Here is a 19,059-nt window from a genome sequence, read left to right as displayed (position 1 = left end):
GCTCTCTCTCTCTCTAACAAAAGAAATCAACAGGTGAATATCAACTAATATACCCGCCCATAACCATGTGACCTGCTATCCCCCTAATCAACATGATCACATAAGCGATCACGATATCCTAATAAACACAAAGAACCAAACAATATCCCTTAACCTTACTACTAACAGAAACACATAATGCATTCATGGCTCCTACACATCGACTTTGGATCTCCTAACCCGCTGGTCATTGACAACCAAAAGCTTTTAAAACGTTTTTCATTTTCAAACAATATGTTTTTTGGACAAATTGTACTGCAGGCCTTTTATGTGTTATGTGTCATAATAACTACATATTTGCAATTAAGAGCACATAAAGCAACAGCCAAAGTAAGGATTACTGTAGGAGAATGGGATTTTCTTTAAATGTATGCTTGTAACATTGAATGGTACAACACAGTAAACATTTTGAAACATGACATTTGACTTTGATTTGGCATAGTGAAGGAGAACAAGGTCAGGTGACCCTAACTTTTCAGCCAGTGATACACACCCCGTCTACCTCCCCAACCCAAACCTGTTTGCTTGAATCTAAAAGGGCGAAATAATCTATCTGATAGAGCGTTTCAATTAAACATGCCAGGGTTCATATCATACTTTCATGACATCCTTTTTGGACTTAATCAGCACAACAGTTCCCTTTAAAAAGGCTGCCCATCACTCAGGCATTCACAACCCTGTCAGCCATGAGAGTGGTTGTGCTTGCCCTGACTCTGGCCCTTGTGGGTGAGTACGATTTCTGCTTTTATGAACCATGGTGGTAATTTTTAAAGAAAAAATCAGAGTTGAAAGTTGTTTGTCTAAGCACATCAGCTTATTCCTCATATGGCTGAGAAGAAGGGAACTGATGAGTTGTTGTATGGTTTTGCATTGTTGTGCCTTGACACTCAAGTTTTTGGTATTACTTTTTTCTTTGTTTTTATTCAAAGGTGACAGTGCATTTGTAATGTTATCCAAGTTATTATAACTTAATTAAAAGGGAAGTATGCTTTTCTTAAAAATGTAATAGAAACTAATAAAAATGACAATAATTATAATAAAAAATAAATAAATCAACATTTACCTACCAACACAGAGGATGTTTACAGTGGATTGTCCTCCATTCTTCTCTTTTTAATAAAAATGCTAAAACATTTAAAACTAGATTTAATGGTTTCATTATTTACTTGCTGGATTATTCATTTCTTTTTAATTTCTTTTTAGCTGGTCAGCATCATAACTTTGGTAAGTTCAGTACTTTATTTTAATCTTAAGACAGTTTTCATTTTTCAAAACTATAGTTTTTCCAAACACTTTTCCAAACAAATTAAATGGACACAAAAAGGTGCAACATTTACCACAGCTAAAGTTAAATGAAAGTGAATTCTCCAATTATCCAATTGTTATTATTATTATTTATTTATTTTATGCTTCAAATGATGTCATAAATTGCTCTTATAGTTTTGGGTATGAGGTAGAATACCTCTCACTAAGTGAAATTGTGCTTACAGCCCCTGATTTTGCTGCTGGTAAGACTTATGTGTACAAATATGAAGCATTGCTCCTGGGTGGCCTGCCAGAAGAAGGTCTGGCAAGAGCAGGACTCAAAGTCAGCAGCAAAGTTCTCATCAGTACCACAGGCCAAGACATATTCTTGCTTAAGGTAAAGTTCAAAATCATGTGCAAGGAGCAATCTTTTTACTTCTAAAACACAAACTGCCTTGTAATGAATCTTATTTTTACACTGTAGCTTGATGATCCTGCGCTCTATGAGTACAGCGGCATCTGGCCTCAGGATCCTTTAATCCCAGCAACCAAGCTGACTTCAGCACTGGCAGCTCAGCTCATGACTCCCATCAAATTTGAGTATGCCAATGGCATTGTTGGAAAAATGTTCGCCCCTCAAGGAATCTCCACACTGGTGCTGAACATTTACAGAGGTATCCTGAATGTCCTTCAACTCAACATCAAGAAGACACAAAATGTCTATGAGTTGCAGGAGGTTTGTCAAAGATCCTACAGCATGATTTGTAAATCCATTACAGGAAGCTGAATCTCTTTAGTAAACATTTATTCTTCTCATTAGGCCGGAGCTCAGGGTGTGTGCAAGACTCTCTATGCCATCACTGAAGACAAAAAGGCTGAACGTATTCTTTTGACAAAGACCAGGGATCTGAACCACTGTCAGGAGAAGATCATAAAGGACATGGGGATGGCATACACTGAGAAATGTGCAAAGTGCCAGCAGGTAGGTTCAAACTCATTTTGTCTCATGCCTACATCTGTAAAAGTAGAAAATTTTGCATGATCCAGCCACTGTGTGCTTCATCTTAACAGGATTCAAAGAACCTCAGAGGAGCTACAGCATACAACTACATCTTTAAGCCAGTTGCTAGTGGCATCTTGATCCTAGAGGCAGCCGTCAATGAGCTGATACAGTTCTCACCTTTCACTGAGATGAATGGAGCTGCTCAGATGGAGACCAAGTGCGTTAATATGTACTCAGGAATGTAACAATGGCAGTGTTTCGATCTAACAGAGGTGAAGATTAACTGTTCGTCACTTTACGTTCAAGGCAATCCCTGGTCTTCCTTAAGATTCAAAGGGCCCCTGTTGTACCCATCGAGGCTGAGTATCTTCACCGTGGCTCTCTCAAGTATGAGTTCTCCACTGAGCTTCTTCAGACACCCATACAGCTCATCAAGATCAACAATGCACAGGCCCAGGTATCCTCACTTCAAAAGATCAGTGAAGTTATGCATGTAAATCTGTAACTCTCATTGTCATATTTAATGACTTGTCCTTCATTCCTGTGTTCTTAGATTGTGGAGATTCTAAATCATCTGGTCATCCACAATGTGCAGCAAGTCCATCAGGATGCCCCTCTTAAGTTTTTAGAGCTTATTCAGGTCCTCCGTGTAGTCCATCTCGAAGACCTGGAAATGCTGTGGACCCAACACAGGAACAAACCTGCCCACAGGTGACTTTTAGTGTGTGAACATTTGAAAAAGATACTTAAAAATTATGTTTACTGGTTTGCTCACTTCATTTTCCATCTTTCAGGCAGTGGATCTTGGATGCCATTCCTGCCATTGGAACACCTGCTGCACTGAGATTCATCAAGGAGAAATTCCTGACTGACGAGCTGACTGTTGCTGAAGCCGCTCAGGCTTTGATTGTATCGGTTCACATGGTGACAGCTAGCGCTGAGGCCATCAAGCTGATTGAGGTGGGTAAGCCCCAGTGCAATTTACTTTGTTGGTTACAAGAATGAAGGTATGAAACATTTCTGATTGTTGCCCTTTTCTAGGCCCTGGCCATCAACAGTAAAATTCTGGAGAGCCCAGTTCTAAGGGAGATTGTCCTCCTAGGCTACGGTACCATGATTTCCAAACACTGCGCTGAGAAAGTTGTCTGCCCTGCTGAACTCATAAAGGTGATATAACCTTGTTCTTTTCATTCTACTTAAAAGTCTTCTGCACATTTCTGATTGAGGAAATTGAGTTAATTTCTCATTTCCTCCCACAGCCCATCCAGGAGCTCCTTGCAGAAGCTGTTGCTAAGGATGAGACAGAGGACATCATCCTGCTCCTGAAGGTTTTGGGTAACGCTGGCCATCCTACTAGCCTTAAACCGATAACAAAGATCCTGCCCATACATGGCACTGTGGCTGCATCTCTGCCCATAACAGTCCATGCTGATGCCATCATGGCCTTGAGGAACATAGCGAAGAAGGAGCCCAGAATGGTGAACTCAAAATCAAAGAGTTTTTCAGACTAATTTTCTGAGTGAAAACCGTACTGAGTTTGATTTCTCTTGCAAATTAGATCCAGGAATTGGCTCTTCAGCTCTACATGGACAAGGCTCTTCACCCAGAGCTTCGTATGCTTGCATGCATCGTGCTGTTTGAGACAAAGCCTCAAATGGGTTTGGTGACAACTCTTGCCAACATTGTGAAGACAGAAGAGAATCTGCAGGTAGCAAGCTTCACTTACTCTCATATGAAGTCCCTGACCAGGAGCACTGCTGCTATCCATGCCTCAGTGTAAGAGCACTCTCTGATCCCTATTCTTCATCAAGTCTATCTGCTTGAACTGATCTATATTTACTCAGCTCTTTAATGGTCTCCATGCAGTGCCGCGGCTTGCAATGTTGCTGTCAAAATCTTGAGCCCAAGGTTGGACAGACTGAGCTTACGTTTCAGCAAAGCCATACACATGGACATCTATAACAGTAAGACCGGTGTCAGATCTGGTTTAAGTTACCTCAAGTTTCTTTTTTTCAGTAGCGTCACCTAACTTTATCTCATCAAACCCAAATAGCAGCAAGTTCTACCAATGCTTGCTTAAAAACTATTTTAACACGCTTTTATCAGCGTTTCAATTTTAACTGAATTTTAACTGGACTTATTGAATCTTGCAAGAATCTTGCCTAATGTATGGGACACAGCAAATTTTTGTTGTTCATTGCTCAATTAAATTATTTAATAAGTTAAATTTTTAATGAATTTTAGTTCATTAAATTGTTTGGTTTTTTTTTTAAATAAATTTCAGTATTTTATCCATCCTGCCTGCCACTGCCATGCACACTTCTTTCCAGCATCCCTGCAGAAAGGGAGGAAACATAGGGGAACTTCTGCAAAATGCTCTGAAATCTTACTGCATGCATTAGTCTCAAATAGATTTTACTGTTAACATTTGTCTTATTATAGAATAGAATAGAATGCCTTTTATTGTCATTATACATCTTTTACATGTACAACGTTATCAGTAATCTGTCATCTGTAAAGCACTTTGAATTGCATTAACCTGTACAAATAAAGTTTGAGTGATGGATTGACTGACACTCTTCTCCAGGTCCCTTAATGCTCGGGGCGGCTGCCAGTGCTTTCTACATCAATGATGCTGCCACCATATTGCCCAGATCTATTGTGGCTAAGACCAGTGCTTACTTTGCTGGAGCTGCTGCTGATGTTCTGGAGGTAATGAGAAAAGAAAACCTAGCTTCTAAGACATTCAATGACTAATTAGAAAGCTATTGTATTAACATGTTGATGTTTTTTCCCAGGTTGGAGTCCCTCAGTCCGCACTCCAACCTTGGAAAAAAAAAATCAACATGTTAATACAATGACTAATTAGAAAACTATTGTATTAACATGTTGATTTTTTCCCCAGGTTGGAGTGCGGACTGAGGGACTCCAGGAGGCTCTTCTGAAAAACCCTGCAGTTATTGACAGTGTTGACAGGATCACCAAGATGAAGCGTGTCATTAAGGCTGTAAGCAATTAATCTCCATCAAGTAACAAATACAAGTCCAGAATATCATGCAGTGTCAGCTGATGGAACATCAGTATGTTTCCTCTGTCCACAGCTCTCTCATTGGAGGTCTCTGCCCAACAGCGGGCCTCTGGCCTCCATTTATATCAAGGTCTTCGGACAAGATATAGCCTTTGCCAATATTGACAAAGCCTTGATTGATCAGGCCATCGCGGTATGATTCAAATGACAATGTCTCAAATTACTTATTTACAATTTTGCAAGACACAATAGTTATGATCGATTTTTCTCCTACAGCTCACCACTGCGCGCTCTGTCCAGGCATTTGGTAGGGACGCTATCAAAGCTCTACTGTCTGGTGCTTCCTTCCACTTTGCTAAGCCTCTGCTGGCTACTGAGGTGCGACGAATCCTGCCTACAGCTGCTGGTCTTCCAATGGAGCTCAGTCTGTACACTTCTGCTGTGGTTGCTGCAGCTGTTCAAAGTAAGTAGAAGATACAAACCATCTACAATTTAGATTGTTACAGGTCCCACTTATCCCAGTTAAATAGTCTACCTTAAGCTAATCAAAACAGGTGCTGACTCACTCTTGACGGTATGTGAAAGCCATTTGTAATAGCCCTATTCTCCTAATAAGACTTAACTGTTGAAAAGACCTTCACATCTTATAAAGCCTGACATTTTCATCTATACCAAAAAAATTCTTTACAAACATTAAAAAGCAAATGTTGATTTATTGTCATTGCACTGCTTTTCCAAAGGAAAAAAAGGAAACAGTGCACTTGGCTTTCATAAAAACAGCATTAAAGCACTGGTGAGACATAGAACATAATATCATCTTATAGTGGAACCAAGAATATTTGAAGCATTATGCTAAAGGGTGACGCATGGATTTATTTGTTTTTCTTAGTCAAGGCCACCACAACACCAGCTCTGCCTGAAAACTTCCATCTCGCTCACCTTTTGAAGACAGACATACAGCTTGAGACTGAGATCAGACCTAGGTAGATACAAGATCTGACACTACAATAAAAAATGAGCGGAAAACATATTACATCATAAAACTTAACATACAAATATCTTCGCCTCCTAGCATTGCTGTGAACACATTTGCTGTGATGGGGGTAAACACCGCTGTACTCCAGGGTGCCCTGCTATCAACAGCCAAGCTCAACTCCATTTTGCCTGCTAAAATCTCTGCAAGACTTGACATCCATGAGGGCAACTTTAAGATTGAAGCTCTGCCTGTTCCTGTCCCTGAACACATTGCAGCCGTACAGTAAGCCTAACGTTTTTAACTCACTGTGAACCCTTAAAAATATCAAACATTTGTCACATCTAAAATGTATGTATTAGATATGCATTTGTTACTTCAACAGTGTTGAGACTCTTGCTGTGGCAAGAAATATTGAGGATCTTGCTGCTGCAAAAATCACTCCCATTATCCCTGCCAAAGTCTTGCAGCCCATCTCAAGGGAGATTCTCACATCTAAGATTACTTCTTCTGTTGCAGCTAGTTTGGTGAGCTTTAAACAGCGTCTTTTAATACAGCCAAAACAGTATCTACTTTCACAATATAATGAATATATTTTTCTTTTCATAGTCAAGATCCTCAGAGACCATTGTCCAGGATGTGGCAGCTGCCAAGCCCGCTATAAGAATCAAAGCAGCTCACTTTGAGAAGAAGTACTGTGCTAAAACTGTTGACATTGGACTGAAAGGTTGTCTCAAGATTGCCACTGAAAACGCTGCTTTCCTCAGAGACATTGCCTTGTACAAACTGGCTGGAAGACACTCTGTTGCTCTTTCTCTAAAACCAAGTAAGTACAGTGAACACTTTTTGTAGAAGCAGCATGCAGGAAGCAAAGGATTAATGGCATTATTTAATGATGCTTTCAGTTGAAGGTGAAGCCATTGAGAGACTAGAGCTGGAGATTCAAGTTGGACCAAAGGCTGCAGAGAAACTCATTAAGCAGATCAACCTGAGTGAAGAGGAATTCGTTGAGGGAAGACCAGTCTTGATGAACCTCAAGAGAATCCTGGCTGCTAGTCTGAAGAACGGCACCTTATCCTCCTCCTACAGCTCCAGTAGGTCTCGCTCAAGTCTTCATTCCAGGTCTGTGTCTGCCTCTTCCAGCTCCTCATCACGTTCCAGCAGCAAGGTCACTGATGCAGCTGCTCCAGCAAATAGACTTCACAGCAGCAGCAGCAGAAGCAGACTCAGCTCCTCTAAATCTTTAAGCAGGTCTTCTCAGGCCAGCTCTGCATCAAGCCTTGCATCTCTCTTTAGCGCTAGCTCAAGTTCTTCTCGCTCCAGTGCTCGTCTCTCAAAGGTAAGTACTGCAAGATTGTTTTGTGAGCTCACATGGAAGAACATTAATACGCACATATATCACGGTGAACATGGAATCTGAAAAAAAATTTCTTCTTAACAGCGAGTGATTTATCACCACAAGTTCCAGAAGAACCACAAGAAACAGGTCCGTACTGATAGTGCTTCAAACAAATGACGATGCATGGTATAGTTTGAACATGTTAACTTGTGTTGCAGCTTTTTCATGATGGCCTTTAACTTTAATACAATAATGTTTCAGGCACTCACCTCTCAAGCCACATCAGTAGCACATTCCAGGAGCAGAAGCAGTGCCTCAAGCTTTGAGGCCATTTACAGAGAGGTGAATATTGGTGTTCTCGCTCAAAAAAAATTGTTCTTCAGATCTTTTCACTGATGGATTTGTTGATGAACTAATACGGATGAACCTTGATTGATCCCACAGAACAAATTCCTTGGCAATGAAGCTGCTCCTACCTTTGCTATCATCTTCCGTATTGTCAGAGCTGACAACAATATGCAGGGATACCAACTGGCTGCCTACTTGGACAGACCTACGGCAAGACTTCAGATCATTGTGGCTGTCTTGGCTGCTGATAACAACTGGAAGTTCTGTGCTGATGGAGTTCTGCTAAGCAAGCACAAAGTCACAGTAAGGAATTCTCTTGCTTATTTTATAGATCTTGCGATATAACATGTAAAAGACTATGCTTTAACCATTGTCACCACTTCTACTGTCCCTTGATAGGCCAAATTCGCCTGGGGAGCAGAGTGCAAGCAGTACGACACCATTATCACAGCCGAGACTGGTCTTGTTGGTCCAAACCCTGCAGCTCGCCTCAGAGTGGCCTGGAATGAACTGCCTTCTGCCCTTAAACGTTACGCAAAAAGGTAAAGAACTTCAGACATACTGTCTTCAGCCTATTCACATGCAGTATATAGACTATGTAAAAAGATATTCGGAAATGTCTTTTACAGGGTGTATGACTACATTCCTGCCTTCATGCTAGCTGGTTTGATTCAAGGAAAGGATAAAAACAGCGCACAGCAGCTCTCTTTTACTGTGGTTGCAACATCTGACAGGACACTTGACCTCATTTGGAAAACACCAGAGGTATGAACAATCAAGTTGCTTTTACAAAATATGAATTCCTATTTATTTCAACAGAATTCACAATTTCTAATTATGTATTATTCCATCTACAGCATATTGTCTATAAGTTGGCTTTGTATCTTCCCATTGCTCTGCCACTTGATGAAGTCACAGGTCTCACCCCCTTTGATGACCTTGCTGATAAAGTCCACTACTTGTTTGCCAAAGCTGGCACAGGTAAAGGGCGACCTTATTATTTACTGGTAATCTGAAATGCATTGGCAGTTATTTTTGACTGTGTAAATACTAAACCTATTTTATTTGTATTTTGTTCACAGCTGAATGTAGCTTTGCTAGAGACATGCTGACCACATTCAATAACAGGAAATACAAGAACGAGATGCCTTTGTCTTGCTACCAAGTTCTGGCACAGGATTGCACTGATGAGCTGAAATTCATGGTTCTGCTAAAGAAGGACCATATTGAACAGAACCATATCAACGTGAAGATTGCTGACATGTGAGTGTTTGCTAAAAACAAGAACTAAACTGTGGTTTTCATCCACAAGTTGATAAAATTAAACTAAGTAACATTTTCATTTCTGCATTTGTAGAGATATTGACCTTTACCCAAAGAACACTGATGTGATTGTAAAGGTCAATGGAATGGAAATACCCATCGGCAACCTGCCATACCAGCATCCCACAGGTTTCTATACAAATTTAAGAGATTTTGATTTTCAAAATCAAAATCTCTTACATCAGCAAAATAACAAAATGCAGTTTTTTTGTTCGACAGCTAAAATCCAGATAAGAGCAAAGGACGAAGGCATTTCTGTGTACGCTCCCAGCCATGGTCTTCATGAAGTCTACTTTGACAAGAACTCATGGAAGGTACAGACAACTTTAACTATGGACATTTTAAGAACAGATTCAAATTTAACATGTTTTCAATACTTGATTTGCATAAATTATGAGCAATTCCAAGCTTAAAACTGTGACCTCTAAGAAAAAAAGATTAAGACTACTTTTGAGAGCTATTACACTTCTGATAAATTTGCCATACTGTATATTTGATAGTGTGTACTGTCTGATATGATCTTACCATGCAGGTTAAAGTTGTGGACTGGATGAAGGGACAGACCTGTGGACTGTGTGGGAAAGCTGATGGGGAAGTCAGACAGGAGTACCGCACACCCAGTGGACGCTTGACTAAAAGCTCTGTCAGCTACACTCATTCCTGGGTTCTGCCGGCTGAGAGCTGCAGAGACACCACAGGTGAGATGCAAAGTTGTAACACCCTCTATCTTTCTATGATATAACACAGTAATTAAATTTAACCGAGGTAATGATGCACTGAATCCATTAGAAGTTCACTCATACACACCTTCCTCTTACAGAGTGCCATATGAAGCTTGAATCTATGCAGCTTGAGAACCAGGTAAACATCCACGGCGAGGAATCCAAATGCTTCTCCGTTGAGCCTGTGCTGCGCTGCCTGCCCGGCTGCTTCCCTGTGAAAACCACACCAGTTACTGTTGGCTTCCACTGCCTACCTGCTGGTGAGTCTGTCACAGCTAGCTTAAGTCACATTGCATGAAAATGTGGTGAAAAATACTAAGTTCCTAATTGCTCCTGCTTCCTTCACTTGCACAGATTCTGCCATAAATCACCCAGAGGGTCTTCACAGCATCTATGATAGCAGTGTGGACATGAAGGAAACAGTGGAGGCTCACCTGGCCTGCAGCTGTACTGCTCACTGTGTTTAAAAGCACTTTCTTCTGTCAGTCACTGATGTCATGTATATGTTTTGAATGTGATTTTAAATAAACTGCATCTCACAATAAGTTTTCTCATTAATGCTTAAATCAACTATGGCCAATGTAATGACTACATTCCTTAAAACGTGTGCATTACAGTAGTAGAGATATTGCTCAATGCCAGTGTTAGTCAATAGTGCAAGACAGTTCAGCTCCAAAACATACAAGAGCAAGTCTCGACCATGATAAAGTTATTTATTACAGTACTTACCTCTTCCGTAGACATTTCTGTTGAATTGTTGCTTCACCATTTGGCTCACCTCCACCAAATCCATTTGATCAGCGGTCGGCAACCCGCGGCTCCAGAGCCGCATGTGGCTCTTTCATCCCTCTACTGTGGCTCCCTGTGACGTTGGAAAATAAATAATGAGTATTTAATTGAAATCTACTTGGATTTTAGTTCGTTCGTTTTTTAAATGTAATTCTAAATTTGAGGATTACGGTGATCTTGTCATTTAAATTTTTTGTCGCTCAAAATATACGTCACAAACGCCGCTGTGCGACACCTGCGACACCCGCGACACCCGGCGGTAACATTTTCAGGTTGACAGGTGGCTGCACGCGATAAAGTGATGACTGAACACAGACGCAGACGGCGTTTTAGGTTCGCTGCAGGTGGAAAATAAAATAATTGTTTAAGTTTGGATTTTTATTTCATAAATACGAGGAGGGCTCAGATAGACACTGAGTATTTGATCTGAAAGTAAGCATTAACCAAGCGTCTTTTTTTCGGAGTTCAAAAGGTTTTTGTTACATGCAGAAATAAAATCGTGTTCTCTGTAGCAGGTCACTGATTTCATAACTGCAACACACTGTAGTTTTTTATACATAGCATACAGAGGAAAAAAACAAACAAAAAAAAAAACAGAAAAAAAACAAAAAAAAAACATATTTGCAGTGTTATCCTCATTTTAGATATCAAAAGTGTTTTGTGGCTCCGGGTGTTTTCTTTTCTGTGGGAGACGGTCCAAATGGCTCTTTGAGTATTTAAGGTTGCCGACCCCTGCATTTGATAGTCGACACTTTTGTCAGTCACAGGCCACCATAGCTCAATGGGAGGAGCACTGCAGTTGAAAATCAGTAACTTGTTTCCAAAAGAGGCAAATAAAGATCAAATCACACATATTGTGTTTCAACAATATATAATGAATCTTTCAAAGATAAAAGATTGTCTAAAATACATCACGACACATTCCTGTTGTAAGAATTATTTTGATCTGTCAATATAAAGCCACTACGATAAGCACATTCATAAAAAAAATGGTGAAGAATTTACATTCATATAGACACTGGACTTGTCTACCTTCAGTATCCACTACACATTACTTGTGTTAAATTTTACAGCCTTTGTTCCTATTTAAGTGAAACATTATGTAGCTCCTGCTTCTAATGTAACTGCAACATTTACAAGAAAGCAATGTGGTTAATCAGCCACATTTCTATAATAAAACTACAGAAACATAATTTATATTTTACCAAGTCTCTTGTTGCATTCAGTGAAACAGCAGCATTAAATCTACATTCTCAAACTCTGTGACAGTTAACATAACTTGAAAGTTAGTGATATAAACGCCAAGCAACACCTTTTGTTGCACAGCAATGCCAGAAAATATGACCCACACACTAAAATGCTTCTAGATGTGAGATACGACTTTCAAACCAAGATTTACAGTATTACATAAATAAATAAATAAATACATTTATCGTATAATCTAACAAGGAAACAGTGAGCTAATAAAAAAAGAAGAAATTTAGATTACAAATTTTCTCCCAGTCACACAGAGCACAGAACACCAGCAGCAGGCCACAACTCATTTGGCTTCGACTGTTAACAGCTATTTATTAATTTTACGGTCTAACTTCAAGTTGTTTGGCATTCACCATTCAGATACAATTGAAATACCACACATCATCCATTTTTTATGGACATTCATAGAAATCCTGATTCACAAGAGTTTTTGGCTTCATATAGAGCTATTCTTCCCCCGTGTTAGTGTGCGGCTGCTGTGATCTTTACTGTTGTTCCACCGTTTGTGCTGAACCAGAACATTGCCATTACAGAAGATGTTTGATTCCTCAGCATGTTCAGTCTTTGTCTTTGGTTTGGTCGAGCTGCAAATCAGAATTCACAGAGAATTAGGGACAATTTAACTGCATTCATTTGAAGGTACATATAAATTGGGAAGGATTTTTTATATGATTTCATTCCAGAAATGACTGTGATACCTGTTCTCTGGAATAAGGCAAAGTGTGCGACATGGGTCAGCTGTGGATGGTGACGTGAGTGGGAAACATCGGTGTGTGGGGGAGGCAGTGTCAGACTGGCATTTGACGAGCTTCTCTGGAGCCGAAGCAGCACTCGCTTCTGTTTCAGCTGCTAAAATAATATTACAAATTGACTCTTATCAGAACCTGGAAGTTATTGATCCCTATCACTAAAAAGGGACACAGCTGGGAAAAAAGAAACTAAAATGCATTGTGTAACTATAGTGCAACTTAAAAAAAAACAAACAAAAATGGTTCTGTTTTGTAAATGTGAACTGAAGTAATTTGAGCTCATGTCCTACAGTAAACAGTAAATGTAAACATGAAAACATTTTTACTTATGAAGCAGCAGTTTTAGACCTCATAGTTACAGTATAACAGGATTGTGAAAAATGGGCACATTCTTTGTAATAGTTAGTTATTGGCTGCCATTATTATTCAGCGATTTAACGTTCAAACATTTACCTCAGTAAGTACACCTCAGTGAGCTTGGTCATATCAGTAGATGATTTGAGAAGGGCTAAGCACTCACATATGAAAAAGGCACTTTTGGACTTTGACATCTGAGGTTTCTTTGAGTCCGCAAATGGACTCAAGTTTAAAAACTGGTGTTTGAGCCACATTGCACGATCCTCCTCGAAAGCCTTCCTCTGCAAGTTAAACCAGATACAAGTCATTGCAAAAGCAATCAAAACACAGATATAAAGTCCTCTTAGCACAGAGCTGCTTCATACATTTCAACAATTCCCTGATTTTTCTTTCACACCACTTTGTGGAATAAATATCTTTTATCAAACCACCTCATGGCTCAGTCTGATGGCTGCTTCTGTAAAGTTCCTCCTCTCCCTCTCAAAGATCTTTCTCTGTTCGTCTAGAGTCTTCCACTCCTCTCGGAGGCGCTCTTTCTCCTGCAACATGTAGCAGTTGCTCAGCAGGGATGCTGTCTCCTCATCACATGGAGAGCTGAGCTGCTGCTATAAGAAGAGACCAAAAAAACAGGTATGATGGCCCAGCCCCAATCTATTTAGAGAGCCACTGTGTGCAGTAATTAACAAAATGTCTTTCCTCCAACAAACAAACCAGGTTTCAGTGTAGGCACTCAAATTCTAAAGATTTTAGAGCAAATTCAGTCTTACCTGCAGAAGCTGCTGTTGTTTCTGAATAAAGTCTTTGCACTGCTGGATCTCCAGCTTCAGTCTGTCCATCTCCTCCTCATGAGTCTCTCGTGGAACAGCATCAGGGTTTTTACTCTCACCCATTTGTGCTAAAGACGCTGTACAAACAAAACAGAAAATCTGACTTTATAATTATCTTCACGTCTATGTTTTACATATTGATTTTAACATGAAATGAGGACGCAGTCCAGAAATGTCACCAAATCCCCCCAAATTCTCACATGGCACATTTATTAAGGTGAAACAGTGACATCGTGCAGTGTGAGGACTACCTTGGCTGTCCAGTCTTTCTACATGGCTCTTGAGTCTCCTCCACTGGAGGCGAATACTGTTGGTCAGCTTCTCCCGAGCGTGAACACAATACAGCTCTACACTTTCCTTACTGGAATCAAACACTTCCTCTTCCTCCTCTGAGTCAGCCTAATGTGATAATGATAATACATTTCAACTAACTGAAAAAACTGAAAAACAAATTAAGAGCAAAGGCTGGCAAGCTACGTTTTCACATCTCAGTTAATAGACAATAAATACATGAATAAATAAAAGCATCTCTCAAGCTGAATAATTTCAAGAATGAGAACAGAGAAAAACTAGTTGTCTAACCTGTATGCAGCCACCTTCATGTTTATCCCCTTTCAGAGTCAGTTTCCTTGAACTTAACATGGACACCATGTCTTTTTTCATCTGCTGCAACACTTTCCTCAACTCCGCATTTTCCAGCACCAGCTCCCTCTGTCGGGTGTCATAGTCGCTCAGCAGAGTCTTATACATTTCCCCCTCGTGCCTAAGGACAAGAAATTCAGTGGTGTGTTTTTTATTTCAACAATTACAACTTGACTTTGTCACGTTTTTGCAGAGGAAAGAACTTCAGGTTATCACCCAGGACAACTTGCTTGATATTCAGAAGAACTTTTAAGTACTCTTTCTGGTAATGCTATTTTTCCTGCATGTTTTTCATTTACAAAACAAATGTTTCTTTTGAAACAAAGTTCATATATTGATTAAATGAAAAAGCCACAGGAATTAAGCTTACTTTGCCTCTGTCTTTTCAGTTTTCCAGAGGCTTCTCTTCCCATCAGCTCTTCCAATGTTGTTTAACACATCAATAGCTGGAAGCAAGAATGTCAAACATGGAAAATAAGGAATTGAGGCATCAGAAAGGACCCCTGGAGTTCCCTTGTGTGTATACCAGACATGGGTTTCATTTTAAAATGTAAAGAATAACGCTCAAGAGATTTCACCTTGTTTCTTCTCCTTTTTGTCAACCAGAAGTTGATTCAGACGCTCTTTCAGTTTGTTAAATTCTCTTTCCTTCCTTTTCATTTCGTGATTGTACTGACTGGCTCGACTTGCAATTATGTTCTGAAGTTTTTGCACCTGCCAAGAGGGAAATAAAACAAGTTGTTAGTGTTTAAGTTTGAATTGTCTTGAATTCACTCAACGTTGCCTGAGGCAGTTCTTCCAAAGAAAGTACCTCTTCTTTTTCATTTTTCAGGCAGTTCTGCAAACTTTTTACTTTCAGCTGTAGCTGCCGTTCTTTCTCAAGGAGTCCTGTGTTTTCCCTTTTGGAAAGTTCAAGCTGCTCCTATATACGCAGAATAACAAGGACACAACAACCAAAATGCTGAAATGAACACCATCAAATACAACTTCAAACCAAAAAAAAAAATCAGCACTGATAAGAAGAAGCAGAACTCAAAAGCAGGAGTGCTAGGAGCTTGAATAAAATATTAATTATTAAGGGAATCACTGGGAATAAATGCTACCATACCTTAAGCCGGGCACTTGTGAGCTGCAGGAAGTCCACGTTGCTGCTTGACTTGAGCTGCTCCACTTCCATGTTTTCCAGGGTTCGGACGCCCCTGCGGTGCAGCTGAATCAGGTCATACATGCAATTGAGCACAGCCACAACATTCAGCTCTGAGCTGTCGGCTGACTCTGTCCAAACTGGTGTGAGGCCAAGAGATGACACCTCCTGTAAAAGTGAGAGTATAGCAAAAAATAAAAAAAGACACACACACACACACACAAAGATATGGAACAAAGGATATGTTGTTGTTACAGTTAGCTACCATTAATGTATTCTCTGAAACTTTCCATCTGCTGTCTGAGGGTCGATTTAATCTCTACTACTAATCAGTACATCCTGTACATACAATAAATGACAGAAAACTAGTCTTCAAGGAAAGTCAAACCCAAGAGACTGCAGTCATGTTGTACGTCTTAGATCACTACACAGGAGCATTTACATATCACTAGCTGTATTAATACTAAATCACAGACACATGTAAGGTTACCAACCTGATTGATGTGTGACAGACATTCTTGCACATTGTGCTCTGTGCAGAAGGTACTGAGCATGTAGGAGCTTCTGTGCAGTGGCAGCGATGATTGGCTAAACTGCCTCAGGGGGGACGTTCTACATTCAGCCGTGCTGCTGTGAATGTCCTTGACTTCAGGGAAAAAAACTGTCTGTCAAATATATGGAGTACATAGGCCTATTCCAATTTGTTAACGCTTTGCAGAAAAAAGGAAAACACCTTATACAAAAATGTCACAGGGACTGAGGTTACCATTGGCATAAAAACTATCTGTGTCAATTTATCTGTTACTTAATCACAAGGTCTGATGCAGAGCACAGGACAGAGGTCAAAATTATACAGTAACCTGCCGACAACTACAACAACTAAGGCAGAACACTGTAGTACTGCGCTTCAGTTAATCTGACTAATGAGAATGCCGACATAAACCCAATATTAGAAAAATTTGTACAATGCTTCTCTTTCTAAGCCTGTAGAACTGCATGTGTTTGTGTTTGTGTGTGTGTGAGTGTGTGTTTGTGTTTGTATGTTTTTTAACATTTTTCTATAATCAGCAGAAGACAAGAGATGACTGTTCAACACGCGCAGTGGTGTTAAAAGATGTGAGAAGACTCACCCAGGGAGGACTCTGGCATTGTTGCAGTGCAGCCTTCAGGCTACGTGTCTGGATCATCTACTACATGTGCAGGATACACAAAGCTCACAACAAGAGCCACCTACGCAGTCTGCTCCTGAAATAGAGGGTCAGATTAGCAGCGCCCATTCAACATGGCCTGGATTATAATGCAGTGGAAGTAAACATGAAGTGTTGAGGGGCGGAAACACACAGTGATCTACAGAACAGAGTGTGAGGACAACAGATCCACGAGGGCCAATTCATTCATCTATTACAGGAAACTAAACAATGAGCAGCAAAGACTGTAATCAATCTTTCCTTTAAATTGCTTATTAAAACGTGTTTATTTAGAAACGTTTACAAAGCTTATTATTATTATTATGTTAATGTCGTTAATTTTGTTGTGGATGTTGTATGACACCACTGTGCCTGCAGGCTGAGTATTTAACAGGTTACATGCTGGGACCAGGCCAGTATCTTATCTCAAGGCTCTTATCGTCAGCTGAGCAGACTAATCCTAGACAGACAGTATGGTGATTTGTCTGCAGAGCCACACAATCAGAAACACAACAAAAACCTTGTTCCTTTTGTAAGAACGTTGCAGTGCATAGAGGTACTATTTAAAAATTTATTATTTAAAACTCAGAGCATAATTGACAACACTTCCTCTCAGGACAGCAGCTATCAGAGCATAAGCAGAAGCTGTACTTTTATATATGTTTATTGTGACCTTAATTTTTCATTACACATTATAGTCATGGGAAAGCTGGAACTCACTAACTCAGTGGACTTACCTTTTGGTTTCAGTGATACTTAATCAGTCTGGTGAAACAGATGGCAAACCTACAACTACAAAGCTTAAAAGGCCTGCATCCTGCTTAGACTAACTACTCAGCTTAAAGCAACCTTTAACTCATTAGCCAGATGCCAATATAGGAGTAGTGCAAAATCTCCAGTATGAAATTTCAAAGTAAGTGTCTGAAGAACGGATTTTTAGGTGTATGGTACCCCTGAGGCAAAGTATTTGATGGGATCACAGGGAATATCTTAGACTTAACTACGTACTGTATACTGAGTTGCACAGTTGTTAGGTACACCCAGCTAAAACTAAAATGAACATAAAATACACATAAAATCAAAACTCAAACTTTCTAAAACGTTTTCAACAGAAACTGAACATTATAATTGATAAACATCGTTTTTATTAAAGGACTGTTGTATTAGACTGCATTAGTTTTAGTAAGGGGTTCCTAATGCGTAAGCAGCTGTGTATTTGTTTAAGAACCTAGAAAGATCCTAGTTTAGTCAAATGTCACAATTTAGGTCTAATAAATTTTAGGTTTCCCTTGGTGCACTTAAACGTAGTGTAACTTTAAAGTGTAACTACACAAAATAACATGTCAACAACTCTACCATTGCTGAGACTGGCTAGAAAAGGTTATACAAACTGACATTTAGGTGACGAGAGAGAATTTAATTACTTTTAAGTCTTCTTAAAAGAGGAAACAAAAGCTAGCTGGTGTCACATTATTTCGGCTTTATACGAACTACATGAACACCATGCACAAAATCGTGGAACAGCCTGGAACATGCACAATGTTATTGCTGCTGTCGCTAATAATGTGTAACCTTAAGCTAGTCTGGCGTGAAGTAGCTACTTCCAGGACACCTTATATTTTGATGCAGGTCAGTGTTAGACTAACGCCAGCCACCGTTCCCGCAGAACAATCTGACATTGAAGCCAAACGGCTGGCTAAAGGAGTGGACTCCTTTAGCAAAAGCGGACGTTTAACATGTTTACTATACGAAGAAGAAGCTAACAACATGTTATAGTACTTACTTAACACTGCCGTTTGTAATTTTCTTCCAAACTGCTATTTCCTTCACAACGCCGGTGCAGCTCCTGAAGCCATGTCGGTCCAAATGACAGTACACGCCACTGCACGCACACCAAACAGCACGCCAATTGGCCCACTCGTTGTCTAGCAACCAAACACGGCTCAATATGATTGGCTGTTGTTTGTAGGCTACTCTCAAGTGTTAATAATTTATTAAATTGTTTTAATTATGCGGGAATTTAATCACGCGCGTGTTATTGTTTAAAACCCTCTCATAAAGAACGGCAATTATATGAGTCGATCTAA

At 39.9% G+C, this 19,059-nt stretch overlaps 2 protein-coding genes across 3 annotated transcripts; one reads left to right on the top strand and one right to left on the bottom strand.

Annotated features, from left to right (window-relative positions):
- Positions 1–725: 725 nt before the first annotated feature.
- LOC121182902 (vitellogenin-like) lies at positions 726–10,487 on the top strand. Its single transcript, XM_041039539.1, has 34 exons — positions 726–765; positions 1,243–1,263; positions 1,530–1,681; positions 1,769–2,020; positions 2,105–2,266; positions 2,356–2,504; positions 2,594–2,744; positions 2,841–2,998; positions 3,082–3,247; positions 3,329–3,454; positions 3,547–3,765; positions 3,846–4,063; positions 4,154–4,251; positions 4,875–4,999; positions 5,193–5,294; positions 5,389–5,508; positions 5,592–5,778; positions 6,205–6,298; positions 6,388–6,573; positions 6,674–6,815; positions 6,898–7,114; positions 7,194–7,627; positions 7,730–7,774; positions 7,889–7,969; positions 8,072–8,278; positions 8,375–8,517; positions 8,605–8,740; positions 8,833–8,956; positions 9,058–9,238; positions 9,333–9,427; positions 9,518–9,612; positions 9,831–9,996; positions 10,119–10,280; positions 10,375–10,487. Exons 1-34 carry the CDS (start codon positions 726–728, stop codon positions 10,485–10,487), a joined length of 5,067 nt encoding a protein of 1,688 aa, XP_040895473.1.
- Positions 10,488–11,673: 1,186 nt separating this feature from the next.
- On the bottom strand, positions 11,674–18,832 carry LOC121182990 (afadin- and alpha-actinin-binding protein-like). 2 transcript variants are annotated; one of them, XM_041039721.1, is made up of 14 exons: positions 18,756–18,832; positions 16,916–17,030; positions 16,280–16,431; positions 15,750–15,953; positions 15,453–15,563; positions 15,220–15,355; positions 15,012–15,087; positions 14,582–14,762; positions 14,251–14,398; positions 13,940–14,076; positions 13,604–13,777; positions 13,336–13,453; positions 12,765–12,915; positions 11,674–12,650 (listed from the first exon to the last, which is right to left on the bottom strand). In XM_041039721.1, the coding sequence occupies exons 2-14, from the start codon at positions 16,932–16,934 to the stop codon at positions 12,503–12,505; spliced, it is 1,755 nt and encodes a 584-aa protein (XP_040895655.1). In that variant the 5' UTR covers positions 16,935–17,030; positions 18,756–18,832; the 3' UTR covers positions 11,674–12,502. The 2 variants fall into 2 exon arrangements, with proteins under 2 accessions (XP_040895655.1, XP_040895656.1); XM_041039722.1 differs by having other exon boundaries at positions 13,604–13,774.
- Between the last annotated feature and the right edge of the window lie 227 nt (positions 18,833–19,059).

Source organism: Toxotes jaculatrix, chromosome 6, assembly GCF_017976425.1.
Source record: "Toxotes jaculatrix isolate fToxJac2 chromosome 6, fToxJac2.pri, whole genome shotgun sequence".
NCBI lineage: Eukaryota > Metazoa > Chordata > Actinopteri > Toxotidae > Toxotes > Toxotes jaculatrix.
The sequence above is the reverse complement of the archived record's forward strand: the minus strand, read 5'-3'. Positions and strand labels throughout refer to the sequence as shown.

Excerpts from the sequence above, each read along its gene's own strand:
- LOC121182990 (XM_041039721.1), bottom strand. Across the intron at positions 15,564-15,749 it reads TCACAAGTGCCCGGCTTAAG|GAGCAGCTTGAACTTTCCAA; the intron begins GTATGGTAGCAT and ends CTGCGTATATAG. Across the intron at positions 13,778-13,939 it reads AACAACAGCAGCTTCTGCAG|CAGCAGCTCAGCTCTCCATG; the intron begins GTAAGACTGAAT and ends CTCTTCTTATAG.
- LOC121182902 (XM_041039539.1), top strand. The coding sequence starts at position 726 with ATGAGAGTGGTTGTGCTTGCCCTGACTCTGGCCCTTGTGG. Across the intron at positions 4,064-4,153 it reads GCTGCTATCCATGCCTCAGT|TGCCGCGGCTTGCAATGTTG; the intron begins GTAAGAGCACTC and ends GTCTCCATGCAG. Across the intron at positions 8,957-9,057 it reads GTTTGCCAAAGCTGGCACAG|CTGAATGTAGCTTTGCTAGA; the intron begins GTAAAGGGCGAC and ends TTTTGTTCACAG.